General features: G+C 39.8%; 1 protein-coding gene across 1 annotated transcript in view; it reads right to left on the minus strand.

Moving 5' to 3' along the window:
* Nucleotides 1-1,325: 1,325 nt before the first annotated feature.
* Nucleotides 1,326-18,733, minus strand: part of LOC128382841 (dnaJ homolog subfamily C member 13-like) — a 37,520-nt gene continuing 20,112 nt past the window's right edge. The window contains exons 20-53 of the mRNA XM_053342838.1: nucleotides 17,863-18,016; nucleotides 17,624-17,727; nucleotides 17,372-17,531; nucleotides 17,211-17,273; nucleotides 17,007-17,108; nucleotides 16,071-16,175; nucleotides 15,549-15,751; nucleotides 15,305-15,389; nucleotides 15,014-15,168; nucleotides 14,789-14,834; nucleotides 14,546-14,694; nucleotides 14,256-14,457; nucleotides 13,406-13,521; nucleotides 13,113-13,191; nucleotides 12,880-13,015; nucleotides 11,995-12,179; nucleotides 11,834-11,908; nucleotides 11,614-11,733; nucleotides 10,169-10,564; nucleotides 9,533-9,646; nucleotides 9,291-9,407; nucleotides 9,012-9,189; nucleotides 8,829-8,920; nucleotides 8,612-8,711; nucleotides 8,445-8,519; nucleotides 8,231-8,343; nucleotides 7,556-7,725; nucleotides 7,401-7,443; nucleotides 7,145-7,318; nucleotides 6,869-7,048; nucleotides 5,708-5,848; nucleotides 4,963-5,106; nucleotides 4,754-4,853; nucleotides 1,326-2,637 (exon numbers count right to left, since the gene is read on the minus strand). Of these exons, the coding sequence (XP_053198813.1) occupies nucleotides 2,540-2,637; nucleotides 4,754-4,853; nucleotides 4,963-5,106; nucleotides 5,708-5,848; nucleotides 6,869-7,048; nucleotides 7,145-7,318; nucleotides 7,401-7,443; nucleotides 7,556-7,725; nucleotides 8,231-8,343; nucleotides 8,445-8,519; nucleotides 8,612-8,711; nucleotides 8,829-8,920; nucleotides 9,012-9,189; nucleotides 9,291-9,407; nucleotides 9,533-9,646; nucleotides 10,169-10,564; nucleotides 11,614-11,733; nucleotides 11,834-11,908; nucleotides 11,995-12,179; nucleotides 12,880-13,015; nucleotides 13,113-13,191; nucleotides 13,406-13,521; nucleotides 14,256-14,457; nucleotides 14,546-14,694; nucleotides 14,789-14,834; nucleotides 15,014-15,168; nucleotides 15,305-15,389; nucleotides 15,549-15,751; nucleotides 16,071-16,175; nucleotides 17,007-17,108; nucleotides 17,211-17,273; nucleotides 17,372-17,531; nucleotides 17,624-17,727; nucleotides 17,863-18,016 (4,474 nt within the window). The 3' untranslated portion in view covers nucleotides 1,326-2,539. The remainder of the gene's footprint in view (nucleotides 2,638-4,753; nucleotides 4,854-4,962; nucleotides 5,107-5,707; nucleotides 5,849-6,868; nucleotides 7,049-7,144; nucleotides 7,319-7,400; nucleotides 7,444-7,555; nucleotides 7,726-8,230; nucleotides 8,344-8,444; nucleotides 8,520-8,611; nucleotides 8,712-8,828; nucleotides 8,921-9,011; nucleotides 9,190-9,290; nucleotides 9,408-9,532; nucleotides 9,647-10,168; nucleotides 10,565-11,613; nucleotides 11,734-11,833; nucleotides 11,909-11,994; nucleotides 12,180-12,879; nucleotides 13,016-13,112; nucleotides 13,192-13,405; nucleotides 13,522-14,255; nucleotides 14,458-14,545; nucleotides 14,695-14,788; nucleotides 14,835-15,013; nucleotides 15,169-15,304; nucleotides 15,390-15,548; nucleotides 15,752-16,070; nucleotides 16,176-17,006; nucleotides 17,109-17,210; nucleotides 17,274-17,371; nucleotides 17,532-17,623; nucleotides 17,728-17,862; nucleotides 18,017-18,733) is intronic.

Raw genomic sequence — 18,733 nt, forward strand, 5'->3', positions numbered from 1 at the left:
TCGCGCCAACTGCGTCATGTCCGGTGTTACTTGCTAATAGGACCGTGTGGAGTCGGGACTGCTGCGCTCGAAAGTTCCGCGCTAATCTCAACATTTAATTTATTGACTTTGTATAAAAGAAATTTAAAAAATAATTGAACTAAGTGAATACAAACGCACAATAGCCAATATAATAAAACACAAGCAGAAATATAAAAACTAATATATCAAAGTAATTTAATTCATAGCCCGTTAATCCTACTAATATTACTGCTGTAAAGTGAGCCTGCCTGTCTTTACCGAAAACCCGGTAAAGCGAGCAGCCGCTTTGATTTTTGATGCGCCCCTTTTCGTGTTGTTACGGTAAAGGTGGTTGCAATTCAGCACAATTAGATCTTTATTTCTAATATTAATTTGCCTGTTTTTTTGTGGATACGTTTCTAAACTACCTTACAAATGTTTGTCTTTCAAACGAATAGTGATGTACAAAGCATCTACATGCTATAATTTCTATGCAAATATATATACTACATAGTAGTAAAACTACTTTATATATAGTCTGTGGAACAATAAATCACACCTAATTAAACTTTCTAGTCTTTTCCCCCCATTTTTTAAATATATGTAGCACATACAAAAACATATTTTTCTCCTCTTATGTTATATGTATCTAAGTATATGTACATACGTATTTTGCACTAATATGTTGAGTCATTGTATTGTTGAATACATGGGCATATATTTGTAGTATTAGAGTTTAAAATACAAATTATAAACCTCACAAAAACTGGATGAAAAAACAGTCATGCCTCCAATTATAAGCAAAAGTATGAAATATTGGAATATATCTTATATTTTTAGTCAACTGTTCAGTTATAGTGTAAAAATTTAATTTCTCCAACAAGAATAGCCAAAACTCTGTCTCATAACTATACTGCCAGAAATACAATCCCAGTGGGAAATAATTAACATATTTATAATTTTTATTTGTCATTTCATTGTTGTCAAAGTTTAATATAAACCACTGAGTGTTCATTTTTAATCCTAGGATGTAAAAATCTGCTAAATCTTCCAAATAGAGGAAAAAATAACAAACGCATGACTTCAGTCTCTGTCACGTTGGAGGCCATGTCTATAACTTGAAGGTAAAACACCTTTTATTATCAAACTCCAACCAATACTTTGTGATTATTCTACTTCCTCCTGAGCTGATATATGCATCAAATTCCAAAAATAGGCAAAAATAACTCATAATTCTTTCTTTTCAAACACAAGTGTGAAATAGCGATGGCGCCCTCTGTTGAAATCTGCAACTTTAACAAACACAAATGTAAATACAAAAGAACAACACTGTGGGTTCCCTTTTATTCTTAAAATTTTATGTACAAGTGCGACTGATTTATTTTTTTTAATGTACATTCAATATAGAAAGTTTATATACGCAATATTACATTGAACATTTCACAAATTGCACTAGTCTTTCACATAGATTCATAATCAAGAGTCAACGTCATTCGTCATGTCTTAGCAGAAGCTCATTTCCTGTGGTTATTTATTCACTTATAAATATTTCTAGTGCTTTTTGCATTCTGGGGGAAGGAAAATTACTTTAAAAAAAACAAACAAACAACAAAAACAAAAAAAGAAAAAACAATCGAGGCAGAAAGACAAGTCTTCAAAGAAAGTGAGAGCAGAATGAAGAATGAATTTAGATCAGAAGACGTTTTTTTTGGAAAAGCAGATTTGTGTCGACTTTAAAAGAGCGTGGATCGAACTGGGATCAGTCTGAGGGTTTAATGTGACCTTTTCAGGGCAGAAAAATCATACACATCTATTTTGTGATATCCTATTTTTTTTTTTACCTTTTTCTTTTTTTTCCTTTTTCCAGACAGTAATCCATTTAATAGACTAGTAAATGACATGTTGATGTAGGTCCTGTGCACAGATGTTACCCTCCAGTTAGGATTTACGGGGGGTGAGTGCAGCCAATCGGGATATGAGTAAGACACAAGAGACAAATTAGCTATAATAATAATAATAATAATAATAATAATAATAATAATAATCCTCAGTCTTCCAATGTCTTTTTCATGGGAAACGAAAAAAAAAAAAACTAGAGTAAAAAATATATTCATACAAAAAGTAAACTCTTCTGTGTGTCATTGGAAGAAACAAGAAAAGTAGCACAGAAACAAAAAAAAAAGAAAAAAAACAAATGTGGTCATCCGTTAAAACAATTTCGAAAGCGTTTATGAAGACTTGAGTGCCGTTTTGGAATTAAGGGGGAGGAGAGGAGAGTGATATCGGAGGAGGTGTCGCAGAGATGTAAACGATGACTCTCCACTCTGCTCTCCATCCCATCCTTCTCTCTCTCTGTCTCACTCTCTCTCTCTCTCTCCAACCCCCCTCGTCCGGGGGGAGCTGAGCCGAGCGGTCCCCATCGGAGCTTTCGACCCCGTGAAAGAAAGCCGCATGGCTGTGGGGGGTGGCAGGGCGGGGCAGGGCAGTTTTCGGCAGTCTGGGGTGCCTGAGCGTGACTGGGTGTGTTGTGGTGTGTCCGTCAGCCTTGGTCTCCAATGTCGTTGTCCACGGGGGGTGGGACGTTGGGCATTACCGTGGTGCCAGTTCCTGCTGTAAGGTAACCTGCTACTCCTGGACCTGCGGGGGTGGACAGGAAGAGGGATAAGATTCGGTGTGACACAGGGTTATTATAGTTAGCGGAAACTAAGACTAAAGCTAAAACTAGCAATGACAAAAATAATTTAGTGAACTGAAATTAAAATAAAAACTACAATTAAAAAAATGAAAGCAAACTAAATAAAAACTACAATTAAAAAAATGAAAGAAAACTAAATAAAAACTACAATGAACAATGTAAAACTAAAACGAAACTGAACTGCAGATAAATTCAGCTTCGTTTTCGTTGTCATAGTGATGAGGACTGATGGGAACATTTGTGGGAGGCAACTAAAAGGGAAAAATCCCACAAATTTGAAAGTTCATCTTCGTGATTAAAGAATGAAATTAAAAAGGACTTGATGATAAACCATATTTGGTGTCACACACTCTCATCCTTTTCAGCTTCTATCTGAAAAACTAAGACTAAAAGCAAATAAAAACTAAACTGAAACTAGTCAATTCCTCAAAATAAAAACTAAACTAAAACTACTAAAATCACTTGTTAAACTCACTAAAACTAAACTCAAATAAAAAAGCAAACTGAAAAACTTAATCAAAATAAAATATGTTCTTTAGTTTGCTTTTAAAAATGTTGTGTTGCTTTCTTGCTTTATACTTGAATATAATATGTACTGTTAACATTAAGTTAAAAACAAGGCTTTTGTATATGAAAATATATGACATGTAATAGGTTGGAAAAATATTTGTGTGATCCTTTAAAACATCCTCTACAGTACTTATGGATGTCCCATTAAAACTGCATCTGTAAATATAACGTGTCAGTGAGGTTTAAATACGACAGAAGGAAAGAGTTTGAAGGTATAACACTGAGGAAAGTTTGATGTGATGAAATGTGAAAGGAGGGCATTTAGTTTAGTTATTAATCCGGCTCTGCTGAGTAGCACGTGAACAGGCATATGAATGGATGAATTCTAACCAACTACATGTAAACAGCTTTAAACATATCATCCTGTCTAGATTATGGTCTTATATTATAGTTTATGTAAATTAAGTCATGAAATAAATAGTCAATAAATGGAATATTGCTATTTTATACTATAGATGTAAATTATGTCTTTACTTCCTGTTTAGTTTTAGTGTTTTTGAGCCTAAATCAATTTCATTAAACTACAAAATAATACCCTAGTTTTGTATAATGTGTCAGAATACACTGATATCAACAGTAAAACTCTTTATTCACTCACTCATTTAGTCTTTTGTGTGAGTGGCAGTAATAAAGCAAACTCCTAAACCTCTGCATTCACCACAATTCAATCATTAGTTGAGTACTTTTATAAACTCACTATATTCTTCCACTTCAGGATACAACACTGAGCAGCATTTTTTTTATATTTCTCTTTTCATTTCATCACGCATCATTGTTTCCTAATTAAAGATTTTCCGCTCATTTTGCCCCTAGCAGCCTAGAAATCCCCCGGTGTTCAGACAAATCACATCACATGGACTAATAATCTCATTCATCTGAGAAACTTCAGGGGCAAAAATAATAATTTGTCAAACTTTCAGAGGCATTTTTTATTCATTTCTGACCTTTGAATGTAATACAGAGTTGATGAATGAATGAATGGGGATAAGATTGCTAAGATGGAGAATGGGAATGGAAAGTGGAAGTGTAGAAAGAGATGCAAGGTAAAGAGAGGCGAGGAATTTGCACAGTAGGAGCGAGGTAAAAGTCTACCTGCATCAGAGCAAGAGAGAGGAGGGGCTGTGAAGGCCCAGCTCGGGAGTCTAGAGCCCACCTCGCAGTGGGCTGCTGGCGGCCAGGAGAGAAGGAGTGGATACCCCTGAGGAGGAAATGTGGAGGACACAGAGGAAGAGGAAGTGGTAGAGCCAGGAAGTTATAGTAAGTGGAGAGAAAAAGGGGATTGCTGGGGTTGTTTTTTTTTAAAACACAAGTAAAGGAGTCAGCCACAAGATGGGTTTTTAGGAGAAAAGCAAAGCGTTAGGAATCAACGTCAGCTCACAGAGAGAAGCACTCACAAGACTTACCGTTTAAAGGGGAAATATTTCAACAGCCTCGCTCGTTAAGAGAATGTTAATTTAAAAGCAGGATGAATGTAAAGAAATAGCGTACCTGTCAGGTAGCCTGCGGTCTGAGACTCTGAGATGAAAAGATCATGTTTCTGGTCTTTGAAGGCGCTCCACACTGAGGACTTGGCTAGTATCTCATTCACCTGCAAAACACACATCAGCAAAAGATTATTATTTATTAAGGCAGAAATATAACTGCACTATTCATTCATTTGTTTTACTTATTGACTGTATATAAAGACTCTATCACACCTGTTCTCCATACTGCAGACTGCGAGTCATGGACTTGAGAGCCTTTACGATCTGAGCCTTGGTGGCTGAAGGGTTTTCTATCGTCTCCAGGCCGATTCCTTCCAGTAGCTTCAGGAGGTACGGAACCAGCTCCACTCTCAGAGCCTGTTTGGGAAATAACATATAAACACATTTATTATATTATCTCAACGCTGCCTTAACCGTCCTGTCATCCTCCCAGGTCAAATTGACCCCGTCTGTTTAGACTGTTCCTTCCTTCCTTCCTTCCTTCTTCTCTTTCTTTCCTCCCCATTACCTTCCTTCCTTTCCTTCCTCCCTCTCTCCTTTCCTTCCTTCTTCCCCCTCATTTCCTTCCTTTTCCCTCCCTCTTTCCTTCCTTCCTTATTTCCTCCATTCTTCCTTCCTTTCTTCCTCCCTCTCCCTTTCTTTCCTCCCCATTACCTTCCTTCTTTCCTTCCTTCCTCCCTCCCTCCTTCTCTCTTTCTTTCCTCCCCATTACCTTCCTTCCTCCCTTCCTCCCTCCCTCCTTCTCTCTTACTTTCCTCCCTTCCTTCTATCCTCTGTCCTTCCTTCCTTCCTTCCTTCCTTCCTTCCTTCCTCCCTCCCTCCCTCCCTCCTTTCTTTCCTTCCTTCCTTCCTCCCTCCCTCCCTCCCTCCCTCCTTTCCTTCCTTCCCTCGAGGACAACAGGAGGTTGAAAAGACAAATATATATATACTGTAACACAACAATGACACAACGGTTTACCTGGGCCACGAGTTCAGTCTGCTCCTTCTGAAACATGCGGTTCAGAGCTTCACACGCCAACCCGGCCATGTCTGCCCGAATTTTCATTCCAGACATCAATGGGCCGATAGTCTCCAGAGAAGCCATGGAGCGCACACACAGCTACAAAAAAACACGAGGCAGATTTAGTTGTGTTGAAGGAAGAAAGTCCCAAAGACCCACAGCAGCAAAAATGGAAGAGCATCAATAAAAAAATAAAGAATAATAATAATAACTAAAAACAAGTAATATGAACAATGAGCAATACAATAAAACATAGTAACAGTAAGTTAAAAGGAATATTGTGTAATGATAATATACCTGAGTTTGATATTGTACAGATTTTATAGTGAAAAAATACATTGCACAATTGAACTAAAATAAATATGACTTAACAAGCAGGGCTATGAACATTTTGAAGATAATACATCTGTTTTTTTAAAGTGTGAATCCTTAATGAATATGTAAAAAAATAGCAAAGTGAGTCCTGTGTATGGCTGGGTATCATTGCTCAATACATTTAAGTTATCAACTGAAAAAAAAATCAATACCAAGTAGTATCGAAACGTCTCCCACCAAACGATATGTGCAATCAATCCTTTTTACACACAGTGCTAGAAAATATGACTACTTAATAAATATTAATAATTTAAGGACTTTCAAAATGCATTTGTGTAGAAATCAAATAATTTAAATGTGGAGGAATTTTATGCAATTTAATGCTTCTATTCACATGATGGGAAATAAAATAAAGTACTCAGTTGGTATCAGTATCACTTTTAAGAGTACTTGGATTGGTACTGGTATCGTAATTGTTCAAAAACGATAACTAGCCTTAGTCTCAAATTGCGTACTTCTACACTACACTTATCATTTTGAGTGTATGTAAAAATGCAGTGCACTATAAGTACCACTCAAAACGGTCAAAAAGTGGGAACTATGGACACCATCTTGGCTACGTAGCAGAAGGGGAGGGGCCACTTTTCAAACAGGAAATGGCAGCTGAGGATGTTGTAACTATGGTGAACATCACCGCATTATACAAATATAAATTATACATGTAGGTTTATTGGGTTAATTTAGCAGTCTGTAACCTGTCGAAATTAACCATCAACTTTTACAGAGTCAACTTTGACACCTCACCTCATTGTCTGAGAGCACGTGGATGAGGCGGATGGAGCACTTGGGCACAGCGTTGTTCTTGTGGTTGAGTGTTGCCAGGACACGCGGCAGGTGACCCAGCGGAGGAACCTGGTCAGCCAGCTGGCTCTGCGTGCTGAACAGGCAAACCGCTGCCGTGGTAACCGTCTCCAGAGCCTCACCCTAACAAGCAGGACCAGGAGAGATGGGTGTCAGAAGTGAAATTAATGAAAGTATGGAGTGTTCTGTGTTTGTGTTTCTCATTATAGCCCCGCTCACATTAGGATTGTTCTTCTCCATCAGTTCGGTCAGGGTCTCCAGGAGGGACACCAGGAACTCTCGAGGCTTGCGTAGCACCCAGCCTGGCTGAGCGATAAAGATGCGCAAGAAGACTCCGCCGACTTCTATCTCACCCTGTCCTGCTCCGTACGCCACTGTGAAGTCCTCTGGCAACTGAGCACAAACACAAAGGGTTAATTATCAAGCTCAACACACACTACAGTTCAACAGCAACACAATCCATTAATTCACTTACTCTCCAGTTTACATCAGGATTATCCTTCTGCTGTTTAAAGTGCCTGGAAAAGATTAAAAAAACACCATATTTAGCAGTTATTAGGACACTTCTTAACCACTCTGCTGGATATTTGTGTTAAACAGTGAATTAAGTCGAGAGGTTTAGCGTCATACTCGAGCATCATCTCCCTGACAGTTGTGGACACTTTCTCCCTGGAGTTGTCGTTCCAGATGAGTTCAGGATTCTCGTGCGTTCCCTCGAAAATGTGCACAGCCGCCTCCGCGTTGTCTCGCATGGCGTCCATGAACACGCCCGGGAGGAAACGCATCAGTGTCAGTCGCACCTGGAAGGCAAGAAGTTATGAAAATAATTGAGGGAATATGAAAGTAATGGAGCAAGGTCAACAATGATTAGTTTTTTTTCTTATTTGAATGTGAAGAAACAGCAAAAAATAAATATGAAACATTCATTAAGCCCTGGTTTAGAAACCTGCTACAAACTGTATCAATCAATAAAACTTTATATGTATATATATGTAGTTCAAAGTCCTTCACAGTTGATTGATAAACTGACAATAAAAAAATATTACAAAGACAAAAAAAAAAAAAAAAAAGTAGACTAATGCATGCAAGAGAAAATAAGTAAGAATATAAGAAAATAAAAAATAAGAGAATAAGAGAGAGGATGGAAAAAGGTTATTAAAAGAGTAAAAAAATAGGTTAAAATAACTTTAAACCAAACAAAAGTAAAATTAAATACAAAAGATAAAGTTAACCGGAGCCCCTGCATGTGTAGGATTTAAAAACTTCAGCCCATTAATGTGCTGCGAGATACTTTCCCACACTGACCTTTGGCCCGACCAGCTTGTCCGAGGTCATCTTGGAGAAGAGCTCTGCGGTCTGTGTGCGGACCTGGGGGTGTGTGCAGTTACAGAAGAGGTCCAACAAGTAGATCAGAGCACCTGTGGAACATACAGAGCATTAACATGAGCATCCACACACTCAGATATCACATAAATATGAAATAAAGTACAAGAAAGAACATGAAGAATTACACACTGACCTTTGGCCATAGCCTCTTTTACTATCTTAGTATTGGAGGTCAGTGCATACAGGGTTTCCAGCACCATTTGCCTGCCTAAAAAGATTTTAAAAAATGGGTTATTTTTGACATAAAACACAGGAAGTGCATGACAGTGAGCTCTTTTGTGCTTTAGAGTGCTTTCTTACTGGAGGGCAGTGAATGCAGCAGCAACAAAAGGTTCGACAATACCAGGGACTCGGCAATGTTGCTCACACACTCTTGGTTTGATGTGACTGTGTTCACAACCTGCAGGGAAACCAACAAGGTTCAGATGCGTCGGCACAACAGGACAACACGACAACAGGAATCATATTTCTAAAAAAAAAAGATGAAAGATAAGTAAGAGCAAGGTTCGCTGTGTACCTCCAAAACCAGCTGCTGCACTCTACCGGCTCCGTGAACCCGCAATAAAGAGAAGAGCAGCTTGAAATGACCGATGCACTCCGACTCCGAACCTGTAATTACACAAGAGAAGAAGGTTAACACATACTACACATCATTCATTTGACCTCTTCATCATCATCATCATCATCATCATCATCTCACCAGGATTGTTCTTGATGACATTACGAAGAGCCTCGAGAGCCATCTCAGCGAATCGGAGCCTCTCAGCGTGCTGCTGGGACTCGACCTTGTTGCTCTGACTCATAGCCAGCAGAGTGTGGAGGTACTGAGCCTGGGAGCCGACGTAGTCAAGGAGACTGGCTGCAAAGGCTTTGGGATACTAAACATGGGATGGGATGGTAAAAAAACAGCATTAAAATCTAGCATATTAAATGTTAGATGACATTATTCAAAGCACAATGGCTGTTATATTCTGCTCACCTCAAGTGGGAAAGATGGTTGCTCATTGTAAACCCGGACAAAGATCTCTCCGACTATCAGCTCTTTGCTATGATCATCGAATATAAACTCAGCTCCAAAACTTCTATCGTTTTCTCCCTGTAAACAAAACACAGAGAAACATTTTATTTTTATACTAGTCAGATTTTTAGTTGCAATCTGAATCAGGCCCACATGACACCATAACTCATACTATTTAGTTCTTATTTAGGGGTTATTCTCACCCTCTTGATGTTGCCCTCCTGTTGACCCTCCAGGAACTCCAGCAGCTCGGCTCTCGTCCCATTATTCCAGATCAGGTACGGGTTCTCTGAGTTACTGTTCAGCAGTTTCAGGACCTAAAAAAACAACAGAGGGTGTGAAACTCAGCCTGTTGTGGCTTTCTACTAGGGCTGGGCAATTAATTGAAAAATAATCGAAACCGACATTTAGAAACTCTAATCGACTTAATCTTACTCATGTCAGTTAATGGTGGTGTTCACTGTTGCCATGACAGCAAAGGTTGCATATCTTTAAGGAATTAGAAAACTTGTCTGCAGTGATCATTTTAACCCAAACCATGATCTTTACATAGTTCTAATCAAGTAAACTAGACATTAACCACAGCGTCACACCTTAAAACATCTTTATCTTCACTCCCTAAAGATCCTCATGTGTGAGGGCAGCAGTGGAAAATACTAAACTAAAGAAACTGTGAAAAAAAACCCCATAATTGTTCATTAAGGGTGGAGATAATCGTTCATTAATCGTAATCGAGGTTAAAAGTTCAATTAATCGTGATTTTGATTTTTGTCATAATCGCCCAGCTCTACTTTCTACCATGCATAAACAACCCCCACCTGTACACCTGTTCGACTCACCTCAGCCGGAGCTCCTGTGCCCAGCTTCCTTGAGATGTACGGAGTCAACATGGCAGCGAGGCTCTTGCGGATGGTGGGGTTCTCCGGCGGTGTTGCCTCCACGCCGTTGGTCTCCGAAACAGGATTGTTACCGTCGGGGGCGTGCGGTGTCTGGACGTAGCCTCCCAGGCGGCTGAGAGCTACCAGGCTGAGCTTGGCCAGGCTGTTGGCGACCTCCTGCTGGTTTGTGTCCTGGCTGGTCTGAACGCCGCTCTCCTCCAGTGTGTAGTCGTAGTTGAAGAGGTGGACCAGCAGGTGCCAGAGGACACCAGCGTGGTACAGATGGGTCTGAAGGAAGAAGTCCACGGCGAAGGAGCTGATGCACTGCACCGCCAGGGCTGCAGTTTTTGGGAGACCCTGAGAGGAGGTGAGAAGAGGCGAGAACATGAATCACTGCTGAATGAAAATGAATCTATTTAACCTTCGTGTCGTCCTCCCGGGTCAAACTGACCCCGTCTGTTTTTACAGTTCCTTCCTTCCTTCCTTCCTTCCTTCCATCTGTCCCTCCTCCCTCCCTCCTTCCTTCTCTCCTCCCTCCTTCCTTCCTCCCTCCCTCCTTCCTTCCTCCCTCCTTCTTTCTTTCCTCCCCCCTGCCTTCCCCCTTCCTTCCTTCCTCTTTTCCTTTCTCTCTCCCGCCTACCTTCCCTCTTTCCTTCCTCCCTCCCTCCTTTCCTTCCTTCCTTCCTTCCTTCCTCCTTTCCTCCCCTCTACCTTCTTTCCTCTGTGCTTCCTTCCTCCCTCCCACCTTCCTTCCTCCTTTCCTCCCCTCTACCTTCTTTCCTCTGTGCTTCCTTCCTCCCTCCCACCTTCCTTCCCTTCCCTTCCCTTCCCTTTCCTTTCCTTTCCTTTCCTTTCCTTTCCTCATTCCTTCCTCCTTTCCTTCCTTCTTCCTCCCTCCCTTCCTTGACTCGAGGACAACAGGAGGGTTAAATGTCTGGTTTCAGAACAAATACAAGGATAATATTGAAGGTGCTTTTTAAAATATTACATAACAATCAACAGATGAGACACTGAATCAAGAATGTAAGATCAATCATTGAGAGGCTACGGTGGCTTCAAAGGGGCTCTGCACTTTAATTCTGCATCTTATTGCCTCCAAGATGGATTTGAGTGAAATGATAAGACAGTTTTTAGGGAGCTTTAGAAACGGGATTGGCCAAAAGGTGTTTTTAAGAATCTTTAATTACTCAAGAGGGAGCCTAAATGAAAGAAAAAATGATTTTTTTAGCAGCTGCAGGCACCCTGAATACTGATATACTAACAAGATTTCATAAAAATGACATAATAATGTCACAAATAGCACATTTATGAAGCACTGTGTCAAATATTAAACTGTATTTGGGCAACTTAATTACACATTTGTTTAATCCAACTCTCTCTTTTCATGTGTAAGAAGGTTAAACTACCTTTCCGTAGTACAAGATGTGACAGATGTCCCTGATGATGCTCGGCAGCTCGATGATCTTTTCCCTGCATTCTTCAAACTGAGCCGCAACGCTGTAGCACTTACAGATGTGCCCGCACACCTGTGGCACATTAAAAAGGAAAAAAAAAAGTGTTAAAAGGATAAAGAATGAGGGTGGGGGGGTAAACACATGACTGAATATTTGATTTTTATCACTCTACCTGAACAGCCATATCGTCTGCCTTGCTGGACGCCGTCAACACAGCGACACACCGAGAAAGGGCGTCCAACAACACCTGAGTAAAAAAAAAAAAAAGCACTTAAGTTACACCACACAAATAAATGGATAAGTAATATTTGATTTAGACGAGCCGAGTTATACCTCAATGCCGCTCTCACGACGCAGCTCCTCCGCGTTCAGAGCCGAGCAGTTGACTGTGTGGAAGGCCAGTTCAGCGGCCGCCGGGAGCAGAGGGGAGGTTTTGGAGAACAGCTGATCGTCCTCCGTCTCCATGGTGATGGTTTTGATGAGCATGGGGTAACCGGCGTATTTATAGGGCTCCAGTTCTGTTTAAAATACAGTGAAGAAGTCAGAGGAGTGGACCAAACAAACTTAAGAACTAACTTTTAATTTTGGCTTTTAATTGAACTTTATTTTATTTAATCACCTGTCTTACAGTTTATGTTTTAGTCATTTTATTCTATTATTTCGTGATTATTTCACCTTTCATGTCTAGTTTTACTTCGTCACATTTCCTCTTCCTCTTTCCTAGTTGTTTTATTATTTAATTTTCTTCTTGTCATTGTTTTCCTTTCAGTACCCAACCTCACATTCCTGTTTTCACCCACTTTTATAGTGACTTTATTTTATTATTCATTCATTTATTTATCACATATATCATTCATCTTTTTATTACCTTTTATTTTATTTGGCTATTCTGAATTTTTATTTCTACATTTTATCCTACCTTTGATGTTTCTCCACTGCAAATACGTGAGAGTTATAACAGCATTTCTCCAGCCAGTTCTTCAGTTTTAATTTATTTATTATTTATTTCCTCTTCTTATTTTACTACGTAAAGCACTTTGTGTAATATTACTATGTATAAAAAGTGCTATACAAATAGTATCTAATGGATTAATTGATTATTATTATCATTCCATTTATTACTGTAATAATTCAGAACTTGTTGCATAAACTTGTTGCTGGCAGTGAAAGATGAATAGAAAAAAAAAAGAAAGAAAGGAAGTTGATCAGTCTTCATACCTTCTTTGTGTCGATTAAAGAGGATGCTCTGAGTTTTGAGGATGAGGATGATGTTTTCTGGGTCGGGCCCGTCAATGATACGTGCAGACTTTGTACAGAGGAACTCGTAGGCTTTGTTCACTTTCTCAAACATGTCCTGAAAGATACAGAGAAAGTTAATATCAAAACATGTTGATACTCTTAAAGCGCTGAGGTAACACATGTGATGTTAAGTAATGATCATAACTACACACCCTGCCCTCTGGGTTCTTGTCAGGATGGTACTTCTGCGCCAGTCTGAAGTAAGCTTTCCTGATTTTGCTCTCCTCGTGCCTGAAGATAAAAACACCAAACAGAAAGACATATTTAATTCAATTTTTTTTTTTTTTTTTTAAATCAACATGTCTGATAGATAAATAATGTATCTGAAACATCCCACCCACGTCTAAATAGCCGTCTAGCTCATGTTTATTGCTACTAATCATTAAAGTTGATTCATTATCCAAGAGGGGTAATAATGAGTCATAAATAATTAAACACCACTCACTGCCCCTGTCCTTTGGGGAGGTTGAGGACTTCATAGGCATCATCTACAGACATAGAGGGAGGCTTCTTCTCCACCTCCCTCTTCCAGGCTTCAAGAGTGTCTTTTAGCAGCTTCACCTGTAGAGTACAAGAGGTGGTGGAGATGTGTCACAATGTTAAAAGAAGCCCAACTTAGGAAAATTGATTAATAAAGATAATATAATTTAAAAAAAAGAGACATACAGCATCTCGAATAGGAAGAAGGAAGGGAGAAAGAAGGGAGGAAAGGAGGAAGAAGGAAGGAAAGGAGGGAGGGAGGAAGGATGGAAGGGAGGAAGAAGGAAGGAAAGGAGGGAGGAAGGGAGGAAGAAAGAAGGAAAGGAGGGGGAGGGAGGGATGGAGGAAGGGGGGAAGAAGGAAGGAAAGGAGGGAGGAAGCGAGGAAGGGAAGGAGGGAAGGAGGGAGGGAGGGAGGGAGGGAGGAAGGAAGGGAGGAAGAAGGAAGGAAGGAAGGGAGGAAGAAGGAAGGAAAGGAGGAAGGAAGGGAGGAAGAAAGAAGGAAAGGAGGGAGGGAGGAAGGGAGGAAGAAAGAAGGAAAGGAGGGAGGGAGGAAGGATGGAAGGGAGGAAAGGAGGGAGGAAGGGAGGAAGAAAGAAGGAATGGAGGGGGAGGGAAGGAGGGAGGGGTGGAGGGAGGGAGGAAGAAGGAAGGAAAGGAGGGAGGAAGGGAGGAAGGAAGAAGGAAAGAAAGGAAGAAGGAAGTAAAAGTGATGGTGGAGATGCGTCACAATGTTAAAAGAAGCCCAATTTAGGAAAAACACAAGCAGGGTATTGATTAATAAAGATAACATCATTTTGAAAAAAAGAGACATACAGCATCTCGAATCGGCCAGTTGGGGAAGCGGGTGGTGTCACACAGATGTCTGAGGTAGTAGATGTTGCAGAAGAGCTCGTTGTCCAGCTGAGGGAAGCTGATGACGGGGATGGGGCAGTATTGATAGAGCGCCCGAGTGTTGCTCTGCAGCCTGGGGCTAAAGTCAGCGATGTGGGCAGCTATCTTCTCAATCATCAATCGCCTGAAACACAATTACATTCAATTAAAATCCCATTAAACCAGATGCAGCACAATCTCACTCTCAAATCAGATGAATTTGTCCTTCCTACCTCATCTCGCTGCTCCAGATGGCCTCAGGTGTGTCGAATTCTCCGAGGAAGATTTCAGAGAAGCGCTCGGCCTCGTAGTTCTCCAGATAACACACCATGGCTTCAGGCAGCACTGGTCCCAGAACACTACGCTGCACTATGTCCTGACCCTTAGACCACAGAGCACAACAATCAAACCTCATTGTCCGTAACCAGGTGTAATATTTATGGTAGAAATGTGGGTGTAAAATAAACCAACTTTACCTCCTCTGATTTGAAGGCTTGCTTCAGGTGTGTGTACTTCAGGAACCTACAGAGTTGTCAGAAAAGTCAATATTAACACTATACATACCTAAACCCCTTATCTGTGCCAATTTTAATTTAATTTTTTTTCTTCTTGACAATTCAAAGACAAAATAACTCAAACATAACCACATTTTAACATTTTCTGCTGATATCTTTGGCATGTTTGTATGTTTGTGTTTTCACCTTGCTACAGGAAGCACATTGGAGCCCGTGTACATCATGATGAAGAAGAAGATTCCCGTTAAGTAGAGGCGCTGCAGATTAGGGTTATCCTGCATCACCAGGTACAAGACGTTGGCGACTTTTTCCACCAGGATGGGGTCAAAGGTCAACAGCAGCTAGGAGAGAGAACAATGGAGGAAAAAAGGGGGAGCCAAACAAAAGGTAATTTAGTTTTATTTAATTTTAAATCAACCACAGGTGCTATGGCAAACAATTTAAAAGCACTCAAATCAGATTGAAACTATACAATACCTGGACAATGTGAGGGAGGCAAGCATTGTCACTGATCATCCTCTTTATCTTAGGCAAAGGACGGATAATGGAATTATCTTGATCCCTGGGGAATAAGTGGATAAAGAAGTGTGTTAAAGTCATGCTCTAAAAGCTTCACAATCCCTCAAAATGAAAACACATAATAAAATTGTTTGCCAGAAAAAAAGAATTACACTAATACATAAAAGAAAACAGCCACATAGATATTTTGTGCGGCCCCCACCTGCTTGGGTAGTACGAGCACATGGTGATGAGCATGTTAAGGATTAGTGTAGCCAGGTCAGACTCGTTCATCACTGCCTGTCCTGTGGCCAGGAGGCACCATTTCAGCTGGGGGATGGCCTGCAGGGGGCGCCAGCCGTCCATCCCCTGAGCCCAGCAGCGCGTCTTTGCTGTCAGCACACCTGTGTTCCAAAACTCCTGCATCTGTGGTTAAAAAAGTGCATAAAAACACATGTAAATGAACTGCAGCTAATGCAAGAGACACAGAGAAGGTTACTGCCATCACTGGAATAATGTGATCCTTAGACATTGATAAAAATAAGCATTTCTTCCACATTAAGTCAAATTCATAATTACAGAATGATTACTAAATGCATCCAGCTAATTATCACATTATAAGGCCATATTTATTCCCTTTTATTCCATTTTGAGGATCTGTTGTTTGCAGGATTTTACATTAAACTCTATTTTCAAACTGATTAATTTAACAGTGAAAAGTGCAGTATTGCCGATGGTCACATACCTCCTCAAAACTGAAAGGTCCTCTTCTTTCCTTGTCCGCGTTACCGAAGTACCACTCCTTCTCACTCTCCCTCTTCATGTCAGGTGATGCTTCCAAAACATTGCTCTGTGGAAATTAAGCAGACTTCCATTTGACACTGTGGACAATATTAATCAAATGCAGTCCCTGAATGTAAGATTTGAACATATGGGTTAATGTTAAATTAATTCTCATCAGTGGCTTATAGATTTAAAATGTCTAAAAGGATATTTACTATAGATTTGCCCCCTTTTTTTTCTTTACAGAAAGTTAGTAGTTAGTCTCATGCAACATGTGCTTTAACCTTCGTGTCGTCTTCCCGGGTCAAATTGACCCCGTCTGTTTTGACTGTTCCTTCTTTCCTCCCTCCCTTCCTTCCTTTCCTTCCTCCCCTCCTCACTCACTCCTCTCTTTCTTTCCTCCCCCCTACCTTCCTCACTTCTTTCTTTCCTCCCTCCCTCGCTTCCTTTCCTTCCTCCCTTCCTTCTTTCCTCACTCACTCTCTCTTTCTTTCCTCCCCCTACCTTCCTCACTTCCTTCCTTCCTCCCTCCCTTCTGTCTGTCCGTCCTTCCTTCCTCCCTCCCTCCTTCTTTCCTTCCCTCCTTTCCTCACTCACTCCTCTCTTTCTTTCCTCCCCCCGACCTTCCTCACTTCCTTCTTTCCTTCCTTCCTCTTTTCCTTTCTCCCTCCCTCTTTCTTTCCTCCTTTCCTTCCTTCCTTTCTTCTTTCCTTTCCTCTCTTCCTTCCTTCCTTCCTTCCTTCCCTCTTCCCTCCTTTCCTTCCTTCTTCAACTCAAGGACAACACGTGCTTTAAGTCAATCCTGTTTAGAGGTGTAAACTATAGGAAGAGTGATTGTAAAGGTAAACATGTGGGATATATGTTGATATAAGATCAGAAGCTACAGCCGTGCGTTTACCTGCAGCGGCACAGTGGCTCTGCTGGTGTGCAGGTGGGCCAAAGTGAGCAGGTCCACCAGGATACGCACTCCATTCGAGTCCATCACCTCCTTCACATTTTTCTACAAAGCAAAAAAAAAAGAAAAAAATATTCAACAAGTGAAAAAAAGGGTGAGTAATGATCATGCAATAATAACAGAAAACAGATGATTTGATTTACTTACCCTGTTGAGAATCAGTTTGTTAAGGAAGAGGATGAGTCTGTCTCTTTCCAGTTTGTCTGTACACTGTAATCACAGAAAAGCAATCCCAAATTAGTAAAAAAAAAAAGCCCCAAAAAAAACCCCCAAATGAACACATGAATTGACATTTTGCCTGTACTCACTCTGTCCAGCATGCCCACGATGTATTTCGTGTCTGTGAAGGTGCCGATCTCCTCGAAACATTTCCCGTAGACTATTGTTAGCGCCTGTAGGCACAGGCACTTCATTGTGACTTTGGGTGTAAGCAGAAAGCGATGGTAGAGCTCATTGAAGAACTCATATCTAATAGGAGCAGAAAGGAGGAAACATCTTTTAGACTCCAGGGCTGAATAATACTGTTTGTGCGTTAGTGATTTAATTTACTGTAGTCTTACGATCTCTTGATGATACTCGTCTCCTCGTTTTCATCCTCCTCCAGCAGCAGACGCAGGTAATAATCCCCTATCTTTATCTCATCTGAAAGGCACTCATATTTCACCTGCAAACACAGACGAGAAGACATTTGACTTCAATTTACTGTACAATACAGTCCTAAAGCATAACAAGCCATTTAAATGTTTTATTGCTCATATTTCTGATTAGAATTGATCGAAAGCTCATCAGGAACACGAACCTCAAACTCGTGGTGGTTCCAGGAGATGACGGTGGCACTGCCGAGCTCACGGTCTACGCCGAAGGCACGCATCTCCCCCTCCAGCGCGTCCCGCAGCTCCTCCCTCGTCTTCAGGTTCCAGATGAGGTTGGACCGTGCGTGGTCGAGCTGGAACCTTGAAAAGACAGAAAAAAAACAGGATTCAATCAGGAGGTTTTAGGAGGTTTTTGTCTATTGAAACTACAGAATGTGCTAGCCAGACATGTGTGTAATGTAAAAATGTAGAAAATACAGCTAATAAAGTTCAGAACTGGCTCATAACTTCAACTGAAAGGCCTGGATTCAAAACTTTTAACAAGACACAACTTCCCAAAAACCTGGCTGACTCTGTACTTTTGAGTTTAATAAAATCCTGATTAGATAATGGGTGAAGAATAAATTAAAAAAAGAAAAAAGAAAGAAAAAGTAGATAGACAACAAAAACAAACTAAGACAAAAATACCCACACAATGTCACAAATTTGTTCTTTTTTTTATTGATTTATTGAATTATTTATTTTTTTATTATTATTTTATTTACTTATTTTTATTATTATTATTATTTTATCTATTTACTTATTTTTTATTATTATTATTATTTTATTTATTTACTTATTTATTATTATTATTATTATTATTTTATTTATTTACTTATTTTTTAATTATTATTATTTTTATTTATTTACTTATTTTTTATTATTATTATTTTTATTTATTTACTTATTTATTATTATTATTATTATTTTATTTATTTACTTATTTTTTAATTATTATTATTTTTATTTATTTACTTTTTTATTATTATTATTATTTTTATGTATTTTATTATTATTATTATTTTCTAATTTATTCTT

The sequence above is a fragment of the Scomber japonicus genome, chromosome 21 (assembly GCF_027409825.1).
Source record: "Scomber japonicus isolate fScoJap1 chromosome 21, fScoJap1.pri, whole genome shotgun sequence".
Taxonomy (NCBI): domain Eukaryota; kingdom Metazoa; phylum Chordata; class Actinopteri; order Scombriformes; family Scombridae; genus Scomber; species Scomber japonicus.